We start from the raw sequence: 21915 nt of genomic DNA, 5'->3' as shown, positions 1-21915 counted from the left end.
CAGGGTTGCATTTTTGTGGGGTGGTTATTTTTTTTTTCTTACCTTGCTTGCCGTAAACCCTGCTTTACAGTGAGGTGGTGGTTGGTAATAGTCTTAAATTAACTAAAGTTTTTATATTTTACTGTATATATTGTATTCTGTATACTCTTTTGCAACTTATCTTTCCCAGTGGTCTTTCACAGCCAATTCCTACCATTGTGCCCCTCTAAGGGATAAATACTAGTTATTAGCACAGGAGAATAGGCTCCTTGTGCCTTAAGTGGCCACATTGAAGTATATGATTTCTATACATTTATATTTAATGTTATGAAGCATTAATGTGCTTTTTTCTTAGTAGCAAGTATTTTGGAGTATATAGGATGTTATAGCTCACTGCCTTCCTTCAGACTGATGTATGTGTTGATAGACTCAATTTGTTTTTATTATTATTACTGAATGATCAATCTTCTCATGTTATTAATTTAATAAATCAAAATCTATACCAGTTGTACACTTTAGAGAAGAAACAAAAATCCAACTTCTTTGTCCCCATATAAATCTAGAGCCCTCTGGTTAAATTCATGCAGTTCTTTATTTTCATTTTCTTCCTTTAACTTTTGATATCAGTGAACTGGTTAGTTTTAAGTTGTTTGCACTAGGTTACTGTATCTTCTGATATTCAGTGAAGACAAGGTAGAATTTATTTGGTTTACTTTTGATGGTAATCACTAAGGATGCTGTACCGTCACTAACTACTGGTAACATGCCTTTGTTAGTAAGTACAGTGCTTCCTAAACTTCATGGAGCATCTTCCTCAAATTGAAATTCTGCTGGTATGATGCTAAGTAAGATAGCTTTGTACGTACTTCAGTTTTGGTGGTTGTGTTTAGAGAAGTAACTGACCAAAGGTGCACATATGGTCATCTTTGCTATGTTTGAGTATCTTTTAAAAAAAAAATCCTAAAAATATTTGTTAAGGGTAATAAATACAGAAATACTTTCCACTGAGAAACTTGAGGTAGAGTATTTAACTTGCATGTTTTCACAGGTCTCGTTTCATAGATAACATTGCAGCAAATAAAGAAAACTACAGATAATGACAGAAATGAAACAAAAACTGATAGTGATTATACTGAGAGACCATTCTTGTCCATAGAATCATAGAATGGTAGGGATTGTAATGGACTTTTAGAGATCGTCTAGTCCAACTCCTCTGCTAAAAACAGATCCACCTAGGTCAGGTCACACAGGAACGTGTCCAGATTTTGCAAACCTCCAGAGAAGGAGACTGAACACCCTCACTGGCAGCCTGTGCCAAGGCTCCCTCACCCTCACAGTGAAACAGTTTTCCTTATGTTTAAATGGAACTTTTTGTGTTCCAACTTATCTCCATTACCTTTTGTCGTGTCAATAGAAATAAAGTGATGCCCCAACCTCCTGACACCCACCCTTTAGATATTTGTAAATATTAATAAGATTCCCCCTCAGTCTTCTCTTTTCTAAACTAAACAGCCCCAGTTCCCACAGCCTTTCCTCATAAGGAAGATGCTCCAGTCCTCTGAGAATCATGGTGGCCCTGCGCTGGGCTCTCTCTAGAAGTTCTCTGTCCCTCTTGAGCTGAGGAGCCCAGAACTGGACACAGGACTCCAGATGAGGCCTCACCAGGGCAGGGTAGAGGGGGAGGAGAACCTCCTTTAACCTGCTGGACACACTCTTCTTGATGCATCCCAGGATGCCATTGGCCTTCTTGGCCATGAGGGCACATTACTGGCTCATGTTTAGTTTATTATCAATCAGGACCCCCAGGTCTCTCTCTGCAGAGCTGCTCTTCAGCAGTTTGACCCTCAGCCTGTACTGGTGCATGGGGTTGTTCCTTCCCAGATGCAGGACTCTGCACTTGTTGAACCTCATGAGGTTTCTCTCTGCCCAGCTCTCAGTCCGGTCAAGATCCCACTGAATGGCAGCACAGCCTTCCGGTGAATCAGCTAGTCCTCCAAGTTTGGTGTCATCTGGGAACTTGCTGGGGGTACACTCTGTTGTTGATGAAGATGTTGAACACGACTGGCCCCAGAATCGATCCCTGTGGAACTCCACTGGCCACAGGCCTCCAACTCGATTCTGTGCCATTGATCACCACCCTCTGGGCTCTGTCATTCAGCCAACTCTTGATCCACTTCACTGTCCACTCGTCTAGCCCACACTACCCGAGCTTTCTGATGAGGTATTAATGGGAGACATAACTTTTGGGAGGCATTTTGTAGCGTACTTTCTCGTATGTTCTCTTTCTTTATCTGAGAGAGACTTAACACTTTTTAAGGAGCCTTTTCAGTTATAGAAGAGATATAGATACTGCTTTGTACTTTGACCCTTTTGTCATGGTTAAATGAAAATCAGATCCTTTTGACTTGGATAGTTGGGGTTTAATTTCATTTATAGAACTAGCAGTGTTTACATTTCAGGTTGTGTTGGAGAGAACTTAGAAAGGATATTCCAGCAACTGGAATAACTTCTTTATTAAGAAAAAAAAATTAGTGGTATGGGTTCTTTTAGGAAAGCTAATTATTAAAAAAACTTAATATGATAGTAAAGATAATACGGTTTGATGTCACAGGCTTGCGAAATAGTTCTAAGTTAGTACAGTTTATCTCTCAAATGGTAACATTTTGAAGTAGTAAGATGGCCTCTTCCAGATCAGAGCTGCAGCAAGAAGTTTCAGACTATAGTAATGTGGCTTTTACCTATTTTCCAGACTTTTGATATCTAAATATATGTATCTATATTCTTCTTCAGGCACTGTTCTGTCAGATCCATCAGTCTCCTTTTTTTCTGAGTTTTCTTAACCTTTTCTTCTCAGATGCCTTAGAAGCCTAATATAGCCTGTCCAGCTAGTTTGCATTTGTTTTCCTCTAAGTCTCTCTTAATTGGATTGCAGTTGACGTTCCTTCCCCTGATTTACGGATTTAGGTGGTGGGCTGTTGACGATTTTTCCATTTGTATATATAATGCCTAAGCCCTGACTTGCCTCTTATATTGGCATGGATGAAAATTCACTTCAGAAGGCTTGACTGGTAACTTAGAGAAGATAATGTGTAAGCTGGTAATGAGTTAGAGGGCATGCACATGACTGTTGAGCTACTGCCCACTTCACTAAAAATTGTTCCGCCAGTGTTGGGTCTTAGGCTTACTAAATGAAGACTGTATCAATAATTTAAAATATTTGGGGGCGTCTGAGGATAATACTGTAATTGGTGACAGTAAAAAAATAAGCTTTTATTATTTGGGGAAGACATTGGTTCTGCTGCTCAGTTGCTTTCAGATCTGCCTATGAAGGTGAGTAGTTTTCTTCCTAAAAATTCTTATTGCTGAGCACCTTAAAAAAATCTGTAGCCCTTGATGAAAAATTAGAATGATCCTGGTAGCTGTCAGTAACAGTAGACAATCGACAGCCACCTTCAGGGCAGGGAGAGCAGTGGATGTAATTTACTTTTATTTGAGTAAGACTTTGACACTGTTTTTCATAGCGTCCCTAGGCTAACAAAGTATGGATTGCATAAGTGGACTGTGAAGTAGATTGAGACTGTCTGAATGACTGGGCTGAGAGGTTTATGATCAGTGGCACAAAGTCCAGCTGGAAAAATGTCATCAGTAATGTCCCTTAGGGACAATATATTGTTTAGCATCTTCATTGATAACCTGAATGCTGGGAGGGAGTGTGTTTCCAGCAAGTTCACAGATGATGCAAAACTGGGTGGAGTTGCTCATACATCATATGGTTGTATTTCCATTCAGAGGGTTCTGGACAGTCTGGAAAGCTGAACTGGGGTTGAATATTATGAGGTGCAACAAGGGGAAGCACAGAATCCTGAATTTGGAGAGAAATAACCCCAGGGATGCTGACCAGCTGGAAGACAGCTCTGCAGAGAAGTAGCTCGATGTGTTGGTGGATAACAATCTGACTGTGAACCACTGCCATGGCAAAGAAGGCAGGCAGCCTCCTGTGCTGGGTTAAGAGGAATGTTACCAGCAGACTGAAGGTGATGCTCTCTGCTCAGCATGGCTATATCTGGTGTGTCCAATTCTGGACTTACCAGTACAGGAGACACACACTAGAGAGAGTCCAGTGCAGTTCCACCAAGGTGATTAAGGATATGGAGTAGTTCTCCTGTAAGAACAGGCTGAGAGAGCTGGAATTGTTCAACTTGGAAGAGAGAAGGCTTATTGGAGATCTTGCCAACGTAGGGAGGGAATGAAGAAGAGGGAACCAGACTTTCCTCACTAGTGCCTACTGTCAGGACAGGGGTAATGGACAGAAATTAAAAATCATGAATTTCCAGTGCTTTTAAGAAAGCACTTCTTCACTGTGGGAGAGGTAAAACACTGGCACAAGTTGTCGAGAGAGGTTTAATATTTCCTTGGAGGTATTACAAATCCATTTGCATGTAGTACTTGGTAACCTAGTTTGTCTGGCCCTGCTTGATCAGGTTTTATAGAACTAGTTGCAGAACTGTTGAATGGTTGAGATTAGGAGGGTCTACCAGAGTTCATGTGGTCCACCCCACCTCCTTAAGCAGGGCCACATGGAGCCAGTTACCCAGGACTGTGGTTTTCGAATATCAGCAAGGATGAAGACTCCACAACTGTGCTAGGGAACCTGCGCCAGTGCTTAGTCACTCTCACAGTAAAAAAGTATTACCTCAAGAGGTTCCTTCGGACCTGAATGGTTCTGTGGTTCTATAAATATTAGGAAAATATACCACAAGGAAATAGGATCTATATGAGGTTTATCAGTCTTCTGACAGGAGATGTCACAGGAAACAAACACACAGAGTGCTGAACAGTTCATGCAGCAGAGTTGTGTTTTAAGATGCAATTCTTGCATTACTGGAAACATAGAATTATGGAATAATTTAGGTTGTAGAAGACAAGTCCAACCCTTAACCCAGCACTGCTGTGTCCACTATTAAACCATGTCCCTAAGCCCCACATCTATGCATCTTTTGAACACCTCTAGGAATGATGATTCAATGACTTCCCTGAGCAGCTTGTTCCAATGTTTGATAACCCTTTTCCTGGTATCCAATCTAAACCTCCCCTGGCGCAACTTGAGGCTGTTTTCCATCTTCCCGACTAAGCAGCAATAGGATGAGAGACCAACACCCAGCTTGTTATAACTTTCTTTCAGATGGTTGTATGCAGTGACAAGATCTCCCCTCGTGCACTTCTCGTAAGACTTGTGCTCCAGACCTTTCACCAGCTTCGTTGCCCATCTCTAGACATGCTCCAGCACCTCAATGACCTTCTTGGAGTGAGAGGCCCAGAACTGAACACAATATTTGAGGTGCAGCGTCACCAGCACCAAGTATAAGGGGGCAATTGCTTCTCTGGTCCTGCTGGACAAAGTATTTCTAATACAAGCCAGGAAGCCATTGGCCTTCTTGACCACTTAGGCACACTGTTGGTTCATGTTCAACTGGCTGTTGACTAACACCTCCAGGTCCTTCTCTACCAGACAACTTTTCAGCCACACATCTCCTAGCCTGTAGCGTGGTTGTTGTGGCCCAAGTTCAGGACCCAGCATTTGGCCTTGTTGAACCTCATACAGTTGGCCTCAGGCCATCACTCCAGCCTGTCTGTGTCCCTCTGTAGAGCCTTCCTGCCCTCAAGCAGATCAGCATTCCTAACAAGCTTGGTGTTGTCTGCAAACTTACTGAGGATGCGCTTGATCCCCTCATCCAGATCGTTGATAAAGATGTTAACTAGAACAGGCACCAACACTGAGCCCTGGGGAACACCACTGGTGACTGGCTGCCAACTGGGATTTAACTCCATTCGCCACCACTTTCTGGGCACAGTGATGCAGCCAGTCTTCCAACCAATGAGGAGTACACCTGTCTAAGCCATGGGCAGCCAGTTTCTCAAGGAGAATGCTGTGAAAAACACTATTCAAAAGCTTTACTAAAGTCTAGGTAAACAATATCCACAGCCTTTGCCATATCCACTAAGTGGGAAAGATGAGGTTAGTGAAGCAAGACCTGTCTTTCATAAGTTTGTGCTGACTGGGCCTGATCAGCTGGTTGTCCCATGTGTGATATGTGATGGCACTCAAGATGATCTGCTTCATCTGACCTTCCCTGGCAGTAAGATCAGACTGACAGGCCTGTAGTTCCCAGGATCCTCTTTCCAGCCCTTCTTGTAAATGGATGTCACATTTGCTAACCTCAAGTCTACTGGGACCTCCCTGGTTAGCCAGCCCCTTTAAATGGTTGAAAGTGGCTTTGTGAATGCTTCCACTAGCTCCCCTCAGTACCCTTGGGTGGATCTCATCCAGCCCTGTAGACCTGTATGTTTCTGCAGGTCACTAACCATTTTCCCTCGGGTTATGGGTCCTTCATTCTACTCCCCATCCCTGTCCTTCAGCTCAGGGGACTGAGTACGTGGAGAACACGTTACTGTTAAAGACAGAGGCCGATGTCAAATACTTAAAAGCCTTTTCCTCATCCTTTTTCACTGTTTCTCACCACATCCCATACGGTACATGTACACACTTCGATGCTATAGCTCAGTAGAAGTAAAGGGAATATAAGGGGAACTGAAAAGGTTAACTGTTGCAGTTTTAAATAAGTTAAAGCTACATTTTTATCCTAACCTTTTTTTAGGAAGAGTTTCATGGTAGCAAGATCCGAATGTAAGTCAATTAATACTTAGAGTATTTTTAAGCTGTTTTAAGGTCTTTTATGTATTAGAGTCTTGCTGGGATAGTGAGAGGGAGTCTAGTGGCAATTAGTCCCCACTTTGGGGATATTACTCCAAAAATGCTAGCTTTCCTCTTCCACAGCCTGTCTTCCAATTTTGTTTTGTTTTGGTAGCAAATGTAATATTCAATCATCCAATGTATCACAACAGGCAAAAATATGGTCTGTGAGCCAGCTATCCTGGAACTAAGCTACTTTGCTGTGATTTTGGCAGAAGCAGTAACTTTTCCTTTTCCTACTCTGCTTGCAACTGTGCAAATAGGAAAGGAAGGTCAAGCAACTATTTTATGGAAGTATTTTTTCGTGAAGTACTTTATAGAGCAAGTGTTCCCTCAGCAGAGGCAATTCTAAAACGCAGGGACACTAACCAGTTAGCAAAAGGCTTTTTTTCTGAAGAATTCTGTGGATTTCTTTTTTCTGCCAAGATACTGTGAGAGGATTTAGATGAGGGTATTTCTTCAGAAAGATATGTTCTTGGATTTTTTTTTTCTCTATTTCTATTTGTAAGGTAAAACTTTGGATCAGATTGTGATGGAAGCATATGACATACATACTTTGTGGGCACATGTGTATTTCATAAATCTTGCTAATACTTAGTTTTTCATTACACTGAGAGAACTTAGATGTATTTTTGAGACATATTTATGCACCAGGTTTCAGTTCAATATACATGTATTTTGTTTCCCTCAACTATATTTTGGCAAATCCTTTAGGAAATGTGATAGGTAGTATTGTAAGAGATAGGAAATTTGAAGCATTAAAATGCTTTTGGAACTATTGTTTGTAAACAGACCTTTTGTTTATCAAGACAAGAACATATTGGGGTTTTTTTTCAGTGGTATTTATTTTCCTCCATTATTCTTGCAGTCTACTGACACTGTTCCCATGGTTGAAAGTCTACTGGATAGTAGTGGCTACTTAGTCATCAAAGGGAGGTGTCTGCAAAGGCAGAAAGGAACGCTATGAAATTCCACTCGTAGGATACTTCAGGGGAGCCTCTAAACATGGTGAAACAGTTCCTGGTTCCAGATGACTTGAGCCACTTTCACACTAATTAGTAAATGTGTGTTGGAGACAGTTAGGTGGAGTAACCCACAAGTGAGCTAAGGACAGAATTATGAGTGAAGCAGTATAGATTGGACCTAGCCGTTTGTTGAGCATCTTTCATTTTATAGTTACAGATGTAATCTTGAAGCACCTATACTTCAGTGACACATTCTGCGTGGCAACTTGGTAGAACGTGTCTAGGTGAACCTGCTTCTGTAGGGGGGTTGGACTAGATGGTCTCTAAAGGTCCCTTCCAATACCTGCCATTCTATGATTTTGATTAGAGAAGTTGTTTGAGTTGCCTTATGGGGCGTGTTATGAGGTATTTTTGTCATTGGTAATATTCTTGGCAACTGAACTAAAAGTAGGGTAGAGATCACATTGAGGTTGGAGAAATAAAAGGGAATTTTCATTGGAAGGACACTTAAAGCATAGCTAAATATGAGTGGTTTTGTACATGGAAACTCTTAAGAGAAGTAGTTGCTTTGAAGAAAAAGTATTCCTGCAGTTTTTAGAGGTAAGACTTCTGGAGTATAGCTTCTGTTAATGTGAAGAGGTACCAAAACAGGAAGTATACAAGACAAGCATCAACTTTTATACATTTTACAATATTCAGTGTTGGTATTTTGTCACTGCCACCTCTTCATCTCCTTGCCAACATCTAGGCTCCACATATTTTCTTGCTGTTTAGTTCTCTGGTCATAAAACCTCTTCTCCATCTACTGGTTAGACTTATCATTCTGCCCACTTCTTTTATTTCTTATTGTCAGCTTCCTGGGGCAAGCCATTGCTTGTTTTTCTTAAGCTTTTGTTGAACTTTCCCTCTGTTTTTCCTTAGGCTTTATGTTTGCCAGATGCTTTCCAGTTACTAACAGCAAGTCTAGATGTTCTGTAAAATAAGATTAAAAAACAATTTATTTCGTAAAATAAGGGAAGAAATAAGGTCCCCTAATTTTGAGATCACTTCATATCTTCTGTTCAGCCTTGATAACCCTTTTTTCTTTAGTATTTCCTTTACTATATTTTGAAGCCCATCTTGCTAAACTTTTGCAGCTACAAGTCAGTGAATAATAAGTTTCTTGCTGATAAGTGTACTGGTATTTATCAGCTGTGGTTGTTCATTATTGTATTTGATATTAAGACATCTTGAAGATAGATTACAAATTAACAGCTGTTCTTGAGCACTTTGGAGGATGGAAAAAATGGCATGGGAGACAGGGAAGTCTGGCAGAGGTTGTGATTGCTTTAACATCTCTCCAGAGTGGCTCTTGTGTCAGATTATTTGCTTACAGAAGATAAGTAAAAATCCTCAAAATGCACATTGTTGTAGTTATTCAGAAGAGTACCTCCTGTTTTTTTGCATGACTGAAAACTGATGCAGATCCAATAAAAAAGGTATCTCTGCCTTTAAGATAAAACAGTTGCAACCAGTGATGAGACATGACTAGAGAAAGAACAGGATAGAAAGTAGTTAGATATTTTCACAAGTATGATGAAATTGTTTAGAGTGTTTGAAAAAAAAAAAACCTAGCTGAGGCAATTTTAGAGCTATTTGGAATTAGCTTGGAGAATTCATAGCAGATATAAGGTTCTAGAAGACTGATATAAAGCAAATTGGGTAAACAGTGCCTGAATAAAAAATAGTCACAGTACTGTAGTACGGTTTCTGTTGATTGCATTTCTAAAAGTACTAGAATAATTAAATGTAATATAAATTACGATGATAAATTAGACACAAAATGGATTTCTCATGAGCCTTGTCTGAGAAATTTAATACTTGGACACTATTGTCACTTGTCTAAAACTCATTTTTAAAAAATTATGGAAAATAATTCGCATTTCACCAATAGAAATCTTAAGTGATAAGCTTGTTCTAAAATGAAATGATTCTAAAATGGTGATTCAGTTTGGACTCAGTACCACATAGTCTGTACTTCAACTCAGAGCATGCTCTGAACTGAACCAAACATAAGAATATCTTGTTACTACAGATCATCTAGGAGTACACTGGAGCTCTGTTTCCAGCCTTGGGCCCGCACCAAGAAGTATGGGTTAATCTTCAAGCAGACACAAGTGAGAAAAGCTGATGTTGTCCCTGTCATCTTGTTGGCTGGGCTGTAGCCCGCTTCAAGTGGACATTTTGAGTGTGCTGCGTTCCAGATGTCAATTTGACTACCCCTGCTCTAGACAAACTATAAGGAGGATGTGAAGCTAGAGAGAAGAGCAGGGCAGAGAGGTGCTGCAGCACGGCTCGCTGCAGAGGGGCAAGCGTTCCCGCAGGGCTGGGAGCTCCTGTTCTGCATCTTGGATCTGTCCCGGGTCCTGAACTTCTCAGTTGCACTGTTATCAGCAGCTCCAGTGTTGGGATTGAGATTGCAGATGAAAAAGTTCATAGAGAACACAGAACTGGGAAGGATAACAAGTATACTCAAGAGAATAATCCCAGAAAATTCTTAGCTTAAAAAAAAACCCCAAACAACCAGTAAGCACAAACATAAAAATAACTGAATAAAAGTGAAGGTTGAAGCTCCTTATAACAGGCTCTACAAGATGTTGTATAGAATTATAAAGTGAATGTGGTTCATCAGTGTCATGCTGTTGCAGAGTTTCAGGATTTCTTTTCAAAATGCATGAGATATTCTTTTGTGTACGGAACCCAAAGTAATTCTTAACCTTTGCAATTCCAGTGGGTTTTTTTGTCTCTTCCCCTATACACCCAACTTTTTATTTTGAGTTTATTTTTTTGTTTTCTCAACAAGGACTAGCTATGAATATGAGCTAATAGTAACATTAGATGTCAGTGATGTAAATTATTTGTGATTTAAGCTGAAGGAACTGAGACAACTTAGTTGACAGAAGACTTTTTCTTCTCCTCAGACCTGAAATAACTGAAAAAAAAAAAAAAGTGTTACCATTGACAGTGTTTAGTTATTTCCACAGGGAAAACGTCTCTTGGGAATGTAGTGGAATTTACCTAGTCCTGTGCTGGACCAGGGAATGACCTTTCAGGATCCTTTTCAGACACTGTTTTTAATGATTCTAGAGTATGTTCCACTTGTCAAAATTTAATTTAAATTGTATAGGGACGTGCACAAGTTTTCTGTACCACTGGAAAAGTCTTGTAAAAGACTATGTACACAGTGTTTAGATCCACCTATACAGAGAAACTCTAGATTGTTGTATGTAAGCATGTTCTTTGTCATTCACTTCGTAGTATCCCCTTGAGCACTGGTTATATCCAACAAAATATGAATTGGTTTGGTAACTGGCTTAGCTTAAGGCAGGCATACACTGTAAGTGTGGTAGAGTGGCTTTCAACTCTTGTTACCTTTATGTAGTATTGTACATTTGATTATACTGACTAATTCCCAGAGAAATCTGCTCTTTTGCTTGAATTTGCTTTATATTTTGCTGATCCAGATGGTGAACAGATGAAAAGCTCAGTATGTCTCTACTTGGAAGCATAATCAGAAATATGGCATAACACCAGGAAAAATGCTAAACTGGAATTGAGAAAAAAAGCTTTCAGCAATTTACAAGTACATTTATTGTGCAGTCAAATTTTACTTTAGTATATAAACAAACACTGAATAGTTGCAATTAGAAGGTATTTTTGGAGACTGTCTAGTTTGACCTTCCTGCTCAAAGTAAGATCAGCCCAAGTAGGTTGTTCTGGATGTTGTTTGGTTTAATTTTGATTATCTTTAGGATGGAGAATCTATAGCTTCTCAGAGCACCCTGTTCCAGGGTTTGATCACTCTTACAGTTTTTATATTTAAATGTAACTTTTTCTATTTCAGTTTTTTGCCATTGTGTCTCATCCTGTCATTGGGTGTTGCTCATAACAGTCTGGTTCCTTTCTCTGTCCCATTGGGCATATATTCACACTAAGAAAATTCCACTCCTCGAGTTTTCTATTTTCCCAGCTGAATAATGTCTGCTTGGTTATTTTCTTTTTGTATGATGGATACTTCAGTCTCTTAAGCATCTTAATGGCCCTTCTCAGGATTTCTTCCAGTCAGCAAACCTCTTGTAGTGGGGAGTCCCAAACTGGTCACAGTACTTTAAATGTAGTGTTGTCAGTGATGTGTAGAGTCTGAATCAACTCCTTCAACCTGCTGACAATGGTTTTCCTAACCCAAGTGGGGAGACTGCCTTCTTTTCTTCAGGAGCAGTATTATAAGCTTGTGTTCAATATATCCACCATGAAGACCCATAGATCTTTTTCTGTAAAGCTACTTCCCAGTCAACTGACAATCAGTCTGTCAGTGCCTGAGGCTGTTCATCCTCACATGCAGGACTTTTATTTTCCCTTTGCTAAACTTTGTGAGATTACTGGTGGCCGATTTCTTCAGTCTGTTGAGGCCCTTCTGAATGGCAGCATAACCCTCTGGTTTATCAACTGTTCCTCCAGCTTTTGTATTATCTGTAACCTGGCTTCTGCAAATACGGGGTCCGTCCCATGTGACATGGCCTCCTCTGGGTATAGTCACTGGCCTTAGCATGGGGTCTTTTACGAAGTGCAAACAAATCTCTGCTTCACCAGTCCTCTCCACAGGATGCAGGGGAGTCTCTGCTTCTGCACACCTCCTCTTCTTTTCCCTCACTGGCCATGGGGTCTACATGGTTGCTTCTCTGTCTCTTCCAACTCCTTGCACTACCACCAGCTGGAAAAGAAGGAACAGGAAGAACCCTCCTCTTCTGGTTTCTTCTTAAAAAGTGATTATGGAGACATCTAATTGGCTCAGCCTCAGAAATGGGTCTGGCTTAGAGCTGTGGAGAGTTTTGAGCAACTTCTTACAGGAGTCATCTTTACAGCCCCTTCTCCATTACCAAAAATGGCTCCATGCAAAACCATGACAGTCCCATCATTCACAATCCTTTGACCATAGTGATTTGCCTTGTTTTCTGTCCAATTGTCTTCTGCTTCATCAGTTTATGCATAGGGGTGCTATGACTGACAGTGTCAAAAGCCTTACTAAAGTGAAAATAAAGAAAATCCACTGCTCTTCAGTCATACACTAAGCCAGCCTTCTTGTTGTAGAAGGCTGCCAGGGTAGTCAAGCATAATTTGCTCTTCATAAATCCATTCACTATCAGCATCTTGTGCTTTGTATGTTCAGATTCCCTGGTCTTTCCTCTCCCTTCTTGAAGACAGGAATGTCATTTTCTTCCATTTCTGAGGAACCTATGCTAATTACTGCAACCTTTCAAAGGCTGAGAGTGACCTTGAAGTATCATCACCACCTCCCTCAGCACTTGTTGGTGTGTTTTGTCAGAACTCTTTGACTTATTTATGTAATATTCTCAAACTTGAACTTCCTTCACTGAAGGTAGGACATCATTAATCCGACATTTTCTCTTCTTAGAGACATGGCATTGCCGAAAGCTAGTTTTACCTGAAAACACATAGATGGCTAGTGTCACTCATAAGCACACTTAGTGTCTCTGTATTTCTCCTGGGTAATGCTTCTATGCTTCCACTTCTTGTATGCTGCTTTTTTTATGCTTAGGCTTTGTCAGGAGCTCCTTGGTCATCCACATAGGCCTCTTATCTCCTTTGTTTGACTTCTGCATGTGTGAACACATGGTTCTTGAGCTTGGAATTGATCCTTGAAAGACATCCAGCTCTTCTGCACCCCTTTCTCTCCAGGGGAGTGTTTCCCGTGAGACTCTCCAAAGTAGGTTGCCGAACAGACCAAAACCTGTGCTTCTGAAGTCTACAGTTGTGGTCCTGCTTTTGTCTTGATCTGTTTTTTCAGGTTCTTGAACTTACCTGTATTTTCACAGCATCCATGACTGCCCCTTCCTTGTTTATGTCAAACCCAGCAAAATGCCTGCCTTCATTGACCTATCAATCACCTGTGTCATGAAATTACCATCCCTTTGCTCTAGAAACATCCTGCATTGCTTGTGCCCTGCTGTGTTCCTTTACAGGAGATACTGGGATAGTTAACATCCCCTAGTTTGCATAAGAACCAGGGCCAGTGAATGTGAGGTTTCTTGCAGACCTCTTCTTCCTAATCAGCCTATGTGTAGCAGACAATCAAAACAATATTGATCTGCTCTCTAATCCTAGCCCATCAGCTCTGTCAATCACAAAAAGGACAATCTCTGACAATTGATAAAAGTTCTGCTAAAGTTTGGATGTGGGAAAGTAAAGGAAAATCATCAAACTAAATGGTATAAAGTGAAAATTACTGTATTTGCTACTTCATTTGAAGTATAATACTTCCTCAGAGACTAAAAAGAGAGAATAATGAAGTCATCACATTTTCTGGGCGGTCATTCTGTGTTGATACAGTTCTATTTACTCAAAGTAGTCTGTCCCATCTACCTTTTGTAAATAAGTCTGTAGTACTTAGGTACTATAGTACTTAGGGGACTTAGGAGTAGCAGTGCTTCTGTGTGCTATTGGATGATAGTAAAGAAAAGTCAGAAAAACTGGCAATCAGATATTGTAATATGCTTATTCTAAACGAAAATCACAAAATCATATAGACTTTTACTAATCAAGTATTCCCTTGACAGTTTGTTGAGCTTCAAGTAGAAAAGGTGGGTCACTGCAACTGACGTCGTAACTGCTTTCAAGCAATTAGTCTTCCTGTTGTTCCACTACCTTTATGGCAAACATGAAATTCCATCATGTAGCTGAATGTGTTTTGTAATTTGTAGATCCTTTATGACAGTAATACACCTCTACAAATAAAGCTGCCAACTCATGCTAGTTGTTATATGGTTTCTGCCCATAAAAATGAGTATTGCTGATCTTGCACTGTTATTGAACATAGGTCAGCAGAGGAAAAGAGTGGAGGAAACATTATGTTTCAACCACTGTCTGCACGTCAGTACTTGCATATCACTGCCCTTGAATAAAATGTATTGGTAGAGTCAGAGCTTTTTAAGGAACTCAGTGCTGTGATGAAAGACTCAAGAGATGTGGTGACTACATGAGTGATAATAGGTTGCAGTTACAGGCTCCTTAACAATTTCAGATTGAGATTTCACTTTTGGCTGTTCAGAAGCAAATGTTCGCTGCTCCTTGTTTGACCTGCCTGGACATGTTCCTGTGTGACCTGATCTAGGTGAACTTGCTTCTGAAGGGGAATTGGACTAGATGATCTCTAAAGGTCTCTTCCACCTCCTAACATTCTGTGATTCTGCGATTCTGTGATTTTAATGCTGTGCTAGCTACCATGACCTTTTGTAACACATTTCAGATAGAAGCAAAGGTTGAATAACAGCAGAGACAGAATAATATTTTTTCTACTTGCCACTGACACCGTTAATATAACATACAGCCTAAAAGAGCTTATACAGGCGTGATGCCATTAACCTAAAGGTTAACATAATGTTAACCCATACTGAGTAATTCAGTAACAACATTGGAGGAGACTGACACTCAACACATAAAGCTTAATTCTCAAATACAAGGACTGTCATGACTTTGAGGAAAGATGCTCCATTTGCATTTCCTTGGCTCTTTGAGCAGAGTAAGAACAATGGTGTTGAGAGAAGTGAAGAGTGTCCCCCTAATAATGCAGCAAATACTAGCTTCTGGTTTGAAAATAAAACAACTAAGCAGTCTTTTACTTCTTTCTACTACAGGTGCCACAAAGCTGAATAGAAGTGGCAGTCATGTCATTTAACAGCTATTTAACCTATTTTAAAATGTCTAGCAGTCAGTTGCCCCTCCCCCCCTCTTTTTTTTTCATGTTTGTTTTGAGACAATTATTCCGTTATCCAGGGTTGAACATTTTAGATCTTTGCTTTTATTCTCAACAGATTTTTCTGTGAAGGCTGTAATAGCACCACTCACTCTTCTGAGTCCATTTCCCACAAGTATTTTCTTGTTATCTTCATGTTCAGCACTCCTTTGACTTGTACTTCCTTTGTGGTCCAATTCAAAACTGCTAACTTAGTCTCAAATGTTACAGTAGCTTGAAGCAGTTTGCAGAAAACCTGCCTAAGATTTGCTGATAATCGGTGTTTGTTTTGTGTGAACTAAATGGTCTAAACAGCAGAGTTAAAAGTTGGAAGGCTAAGGGCCTTCTGCCATGGGAAGCAGGTTGTCAGCATAAGAGTTTCTGGAGCTTTACAAGTGACAGCTTACAGCAATTTACAATTGTTAACCAAAGCCATAATTAATAATTTAGCTAAAAAGTCTAACTAAGCTGTATCAGGTCTTGTTAATCTTCAGCCAGTAGAAGAGGAAGACTTATAATTAACACATGTGGTTTCCAAAAGGAAATTACTCATAATCTTCATAAAGTTGTTTTTCATGAACATACTTGTCCATATTTTAGCCTTTCTATCTGAATATTGAAACCCTTTGGCCTAATAGTATAGAACATACACTGTAGACAGCCATTTATATCTTTATATGTTACATGCAGATAAATTCTAACCATTTGTATTATGAATAGTAATTGCAGGTTGCTCAGAACTGTTGATGAAAATAGTGTTGATGAGTTTGGGGTTTTTTATCACTTACTAGTTCTGAAGTTTCATTTGAATATAGAGGGGCAAGTATGCTTCCCAACAAAAACATTGGGATTTAAGTATCCTTGAGGTTTTAAGAAAAAAACAGAGATAAGTATGGATTTGCAACATGGCATTTCAATACCCAAGTTTTTTACAAGTGAAAAATTGTTCAAGCCGAAGTCTTGCTGAAGGTAATGGCTGCTACAGCAGAGTGACTAGGAAAAGTTTACACTTGCAACATCTTTAATGGCTGATATGTGAACGAGAGAGGTCACAGCACCACCACTTGGAATCTAAAACAGGAAGTAAGCCCATTGCTAATTTTTACTTGCTAATTGGAGAAAACATTTTCTAGGTATCACTGACAAATGAAATTAATTTCCATGCAGCTGCTCGCTCACTCATCCCCTGCCACTTCCCATAATATGGGGAGAAGAACTGGAAAGGAAAACTCCTAAGTTAAGAGCAATGTAATAACTAAGATAAAATATAATAATTTTAAAATGCTACTACTAAGAAAAACAAAACCCAAGAAAAATGATGCATGGTGCAATTGCTCACCCCCAGCATAAGTGATGCCTGAACAGCAATCCATCCCTCTCCACCACCTCCCCTGTTTATATACTGAGAGGACATCATATGTATGCAATAGCCCTTTGGCTAGGTCAAGTCAGCTGTCCTGATCATGCTCCCTTCCAGCTTCTTGTGCACCCCCAGCCTCCTCCAGAGTGAGAAGCAGAAAAGGCCTTGGGCTGTGCAAGCACTGCTCAGCAATAACCAAAACATTCCTGTGTTATCAATGTTGTTTTCAGCATAAACCAAAGCACAGCCTTGTACCAACTACTAGGAAGAAAATTAACTGTATCCCAGCCAAAAGCAGTATGGGATGCAAGGTGATGGTGGAGTTTTGTCACTTTGGAAATGAATCCAGTTTAAAGACGAGTTTGTATGAAGCCTAATTTTTTGGGATTCTTAAATTCACGTGTGGAAAATCATGTACAAAAATACCAGAACTGGTCCTGTGAAATGTTTACAAGATGAAAAAGTGCTTATAATGTTTGCAGGCTGTAACAAATTTGGAGAGTTTGCAAGGATTTTGGCAGGCAAGACTAAATTTGAAATGTCTTGGCAACATAAATTACTGTCCTTTAACAAAAAAAAGCAATACTTATCAACTTGTCTCTACCAAGTGCAAATTGTACTGTGTTTAAAAGGCATAATTAACAACACAACTAGATAAAAGAGTATTGGAAGCTCAGTCTGAAGGTTTGCAGGAAGAGATTTTCAAGTTACTCTGGATAACATAGGTCTGCCATGTCATACTGTTGTGAAGCTGCTAAATAATACCTGGAATACAGTGGAAAGTGTGACTTGGGAGGCATTTAAAGTAATCTTTTTTTTCTCTTCTCAACAGCCAATATTAAGTACTGATTTTAGTCTTGGTCAATGCAATTTACTTGTGGTATTGACCAAGAGGGCCCAGAAGTTGTCCAAAATCAGGATTTTTACAATTCAAGTTAGGGTGAAAGTTTCACAAAAGGTTATTTGGTTCAGAGAACAAATGTCTACAGAATAGAAGGGACTGTACTGTTTTTCACATTTGACATGAATAAGAACTGGCTGCATTAAACTTCCTAATAAGGAAGAAAAACTTGTCCAATGTAAGAATAGCTAAATAGTGAAACAGACTACAGAGTTTGATTATAGAAGTTTGCACATGAAAAGTTCTATGAATTTTCTTCTCTCCACATGTTAAATGGATTGTATGCTGTTAAGTATTGAAACTTCACTGTTGAAGGAACTTTAGGAGGTCATCTAGCTTCTCTTCATAGGCTTTAATTTACTGGAGAGAGTGAGGGATTCCCCCTCACTGAATCACTTCTCCTTAAGTCCAGGATAATGGTGCTAGTTTATTGTAAGAATAGTGGTGAGCTGACTTGGTTCTGCAGAAAGTGTCTTGATGAGGAATGTACCTCCTTCTTAAAAGGTGAAGATGGGAAAGGTCTGGACATTTCTAGCAGGCAGCTTTCCTGGGCTATGCTGCAGGGCTTCTTTAAGCTTATTTCCTGACTGGTGGTCCTTGATCAAACTTCAGATTCTATCATTTGACTGCTTGCCTATAAGATTTGTGTACTCTTGCAATCTGAATACTGTATGGGAGAGAGTAGTGAGGAATATGGTTTTAATCCCTCAAAAATTGAATTTAAACCAAGTTGTTGGAATGAGGGGTTTTTTCTTGATTTTCAGTTTCTTTCCAATCTGTTACCTGAAAGTGCAGGTTCTTACTGTCACTTATTTTCAGATTCCATAGTTTTATTTTTCCAATTAATCTGAACTGTAAGCTATTTGAGTAATGCTTAAGTGACATGGAGGAACATGAGTAGCTGTTGCTTAAAGTCCTGCATAGGATGAGTTGTATGCCTTTTTTTTTTTTTCTGTGGGAGGTTTATAATCTGAAGAGACCAGGGAACGTTAGAGTGGGTTAAAAAACATGCTTCTCAAACAGGGTAATCTCAGTGATGGTGACAAAACAATAGCGTGTGTGTGTATATGGTGGCTTTATAAAGTTTGTTTTGTTTTGTTTTTACTGGGGAGTAAAATAGAGGAGGAAAAGAATGCAATAAGAATGAGGTATGTGCAGAAGAGGATTAGAGGAGAATGTGTTATCTAGAGCTGTAAATTCATAAAGTATATATGTTCTCTACTAACACATTATGTTACTGAGAATTGTCAATAATTCTTGCTTCTAGCAATGGTGTGGCACTAGGAAACTTGTAATAGAAATAATAAAGCAGTATAAAACACAAGGATTTCTTTCTGTGTGCGTATCCTAGTACATATTCTGCTCCACTTGATGGTAGTCGAAGCCCTTAGTTCAGTGATGAAGCATTAGGAAAACATCATTTAAAGTGTTTTATATTCTGAATTGTACTCCAAAGTTTCTCCTGTGTTGGTTCTGTTTGCTCAGGAGAAAAAATTATAGAAGACTTAATGTTTTTTTTTTTTTTTTTTCTCTGAGGTATTGCTCTTTACCGTAGGGTATTGAAGGAAGTTTAATTCTTTTGTTCTTATGGCTTTTCTTTTCTTTTTCAGAAGTAAGAAACTTTTTAGTAAGAAAAAGTTGAAAAGAAAACAGAAGACTAAATTGAAAGTAAAAACACGCAGCAAGGTAAGTCAGTACCTAACTTGATAAAGTTCTGACTCAAGAATGAATGTAATTTCAATTGAAATATAGAAGAAGTAAATGTAAGTAGCAATTTATTTGTTTAAAAAAATATAATAGGCCAGTATTGTTTGTCTGTTTACTGTATTCTACATGACTGATTTTACCAGTGTTTACCTTATTCAACTGCTGCTAATGTTCAGCATGAAATATGAATAGCGTTTTTGCTTCTTCAGTTCCAAAATACAGCTAAACATGTTGGTCTTACAGATAAGTTTTTAAGAAATGCATGTCCAGCCAACAGTTTGAGGGTACTGCTGTAACGAGTTCTGTCCCTATTGGCTAAAGGAGAAACAGAGCATTCAAAGTCTAAGGGATGTAAAGTTAATGTCTGAAAATTTCTCTATAATGGAACAGATGATTCTATTAATATTTTCTCCCAGTGTAACCCCTGCCCATCACTTTAAATGCATGGAAACAGTACAGTGAACTGCATTAAAATGTTTATGTGTACTTGTTGCAAAGAAGAAATTTTGGCAGAAGCAACAATGTTTCAAGGTACTGCTCTGCTGTATTCTTTCTCTGAGGGAGCTATTATTTACCTATTGAAGTTTAAATCTGGGAGTGATTTTCATGAAGGCTCACTACAGGTGCAGAGACTTCTTACTGTTCCTGTTGTAGTCAGTAAAAAGATGGTATCTCATTTCTGGAATGATTCTGAAGGACTGAACCGTGGAAATATTCAGTGAGGGCACTTTCTAGTCAATTGAATGCCCTTATAATACAAATACACTGTAGATCAAATTGGCCATCTTATCCCTATTTGCCAAACCTCATGTGGTTACTCTATCTCAAGACAGATGACTCAAGGAGGGTGAAGCAAGCCCTGTATCTCTTCATTTGGTATTGCCTTTTTGGATACTTACCAGATTGTTCTCTTTATCTTAAGTAGTGCAGCTCCAGACTATGGTGTAGAAGGGGCTTATCTTCACTTGTCAGTATTGCACAGAGAAATATTTCTGGTCCAAACTGAATTTTTCAGCCCTTTCTTCAGTTGCTACAATATTAGAAGTTTTAGCCATGTTCTCTTTGTGATTTCTATCAGCCTAACTTAACAGAGAAAACCAATTTAGAAATATGAAGACATTTTGCAAAATGTAGTTAGTCTTTTTGTGTTCTGGTGACAAAAACTTGTGCTTTTAAAATAATCTCTAACTCTTCAGTTTTGATCAGCTTCTACTTGAAGCATTGAGATGAAAGCAAAATGGGGTTTGCTTGTCCTTTTTAACCATGTCTGTATTCTAGACAGTCTTTGAGGCAGGCCATTGTTGATCAGCAGAGCACTGATGTTCATTCTGAGTCACTGCCATACGAGAAAGACACTCCAGCTTACTCCTGCATGATAGCAGGAAATTGTGTATTTCCTGAAAATTGTAGCTGAAGAGCAAAAGATAAAATCATCTGTGTATCTTTAGTTTGTTACAGTATTTACTGACAAAATGAGGTGATTTTTGGTGTTTTGGTTTATTTTTTGTTGGTGTTCTCCCTCTGCCCCAGCTTACCCGTGTATAAAATGCACAGTGGTGATTTTTGCACTGGAATGTCTGAAAACAAATATGTGTATTTTGGCAGGAAAATGTGAGGGTTCTTTTGAAGTCATATAGTAAAGCAGATTGAAAAGCACATTATAGTAGGATAATCTGAGCAGGAAACCTTGAGTCCATCAATTTATTTTTTAAGAACCACAGTCTTTTAGTTTAAACAGAGATGGGAGTGCCCTCTCTACTTGGTAGAGGAAGGGAGGCTTATTCTTAAGAGTAAGGTGAAGGAAGTAAAAAATTTAACCTGCACTTAATAAAAATTATAATTCAGTAATAGGAAAGGAAAAAACATAAAAGTCATAGAATCACAGAATGGTAGGGGTTGGAAGGGACCTCTATAAAGACCTAGTCCAGCCTCCCTGCTAAAGCAGGTCTACCTAGATCAGGTCATGCAGGAACACATCCAGAGAAGGAGACTCCACAACCCCTCTGGGCAGCCTATGCCAGGGCTCCATCACCCTCACAATAAAATAGTTTTTCCTTGTGTTTAAATGGAACTTCTTGTGTTCCAGCTTCTTTCCATTACCCTTTGTCCTGTCATGGGATATAACAGAAAAAAAGTGATGTCCCAACCTCCTGACATCCACCATTTAGATATTTGTAAATATTAATGACAGTCCCCCTTCAGTCTCCTCTTCTCTAGACTAAACAGCCCCAGTTACCGCAGCCTTTCCTCATAAGGAAGATGTTCCGGTCCCCTGATCATCTTGGTGGCCCTGCACTGGACTCTCTCCACAAGTTCTTATCCCTCTTGAGTTGGGGAGCCCAGAACTGGACACAGGACTCCAGATGAGGCCTCACCAGGGCAGAGTAGAGGGGGAGCAGAACCTCTCTTGACCTGTTGGTCACACTGTTCTTGATGCATCCCAGGATGCCATTGGCCTTCTTG

The 21915-nt window shown here is 39.5% G+C and overlaps 1 protein-coding gene across 16 annotated transcripts in view; it reads left to right on the top strand.

Annotated features, from left to right (window-relative positions):
• The window catches only part of MYCBP2 (MYC binding protein 2), a 186516-nt gene that overhangs the window by 8597 nt on the left and 156004 nt on the right, over positions 1 to 21915 (top strand). For all 16 annotated transcript variants that reach the window (XM_061995807.1, XM_061995793.1, XM_061995769.1 and 13 more), the window contains exon 2: positions 19356 to 19431. In XM_061995807.1, coding sequence (XP_061851791.1) covers positions 19356 to 19431 — 76 coding nt within the window. The remainder of the gene's footprint in view (positions 1 to 19355; positions 19432 to 21915) is intronic.

This window comes from Colius striatus, chromosome 1, assembly GCF_028858725.1.
Source record: "Colius striatus isolate bColStr4 chromosome 1, bColStr4.1.hap1, whole genome shotgun sequence".
In the NCBI taxonomy this organism is placed as follows: Eukaryota; Metazoa; Chordata; class Aves; order Coliiformes; family Coliidae; genus Colius; species Colius striatus.
Note: the sequence above shows the minus strand (reverse complement) of the source record. Positions and strands in the feature narration are given on the sequence as shown.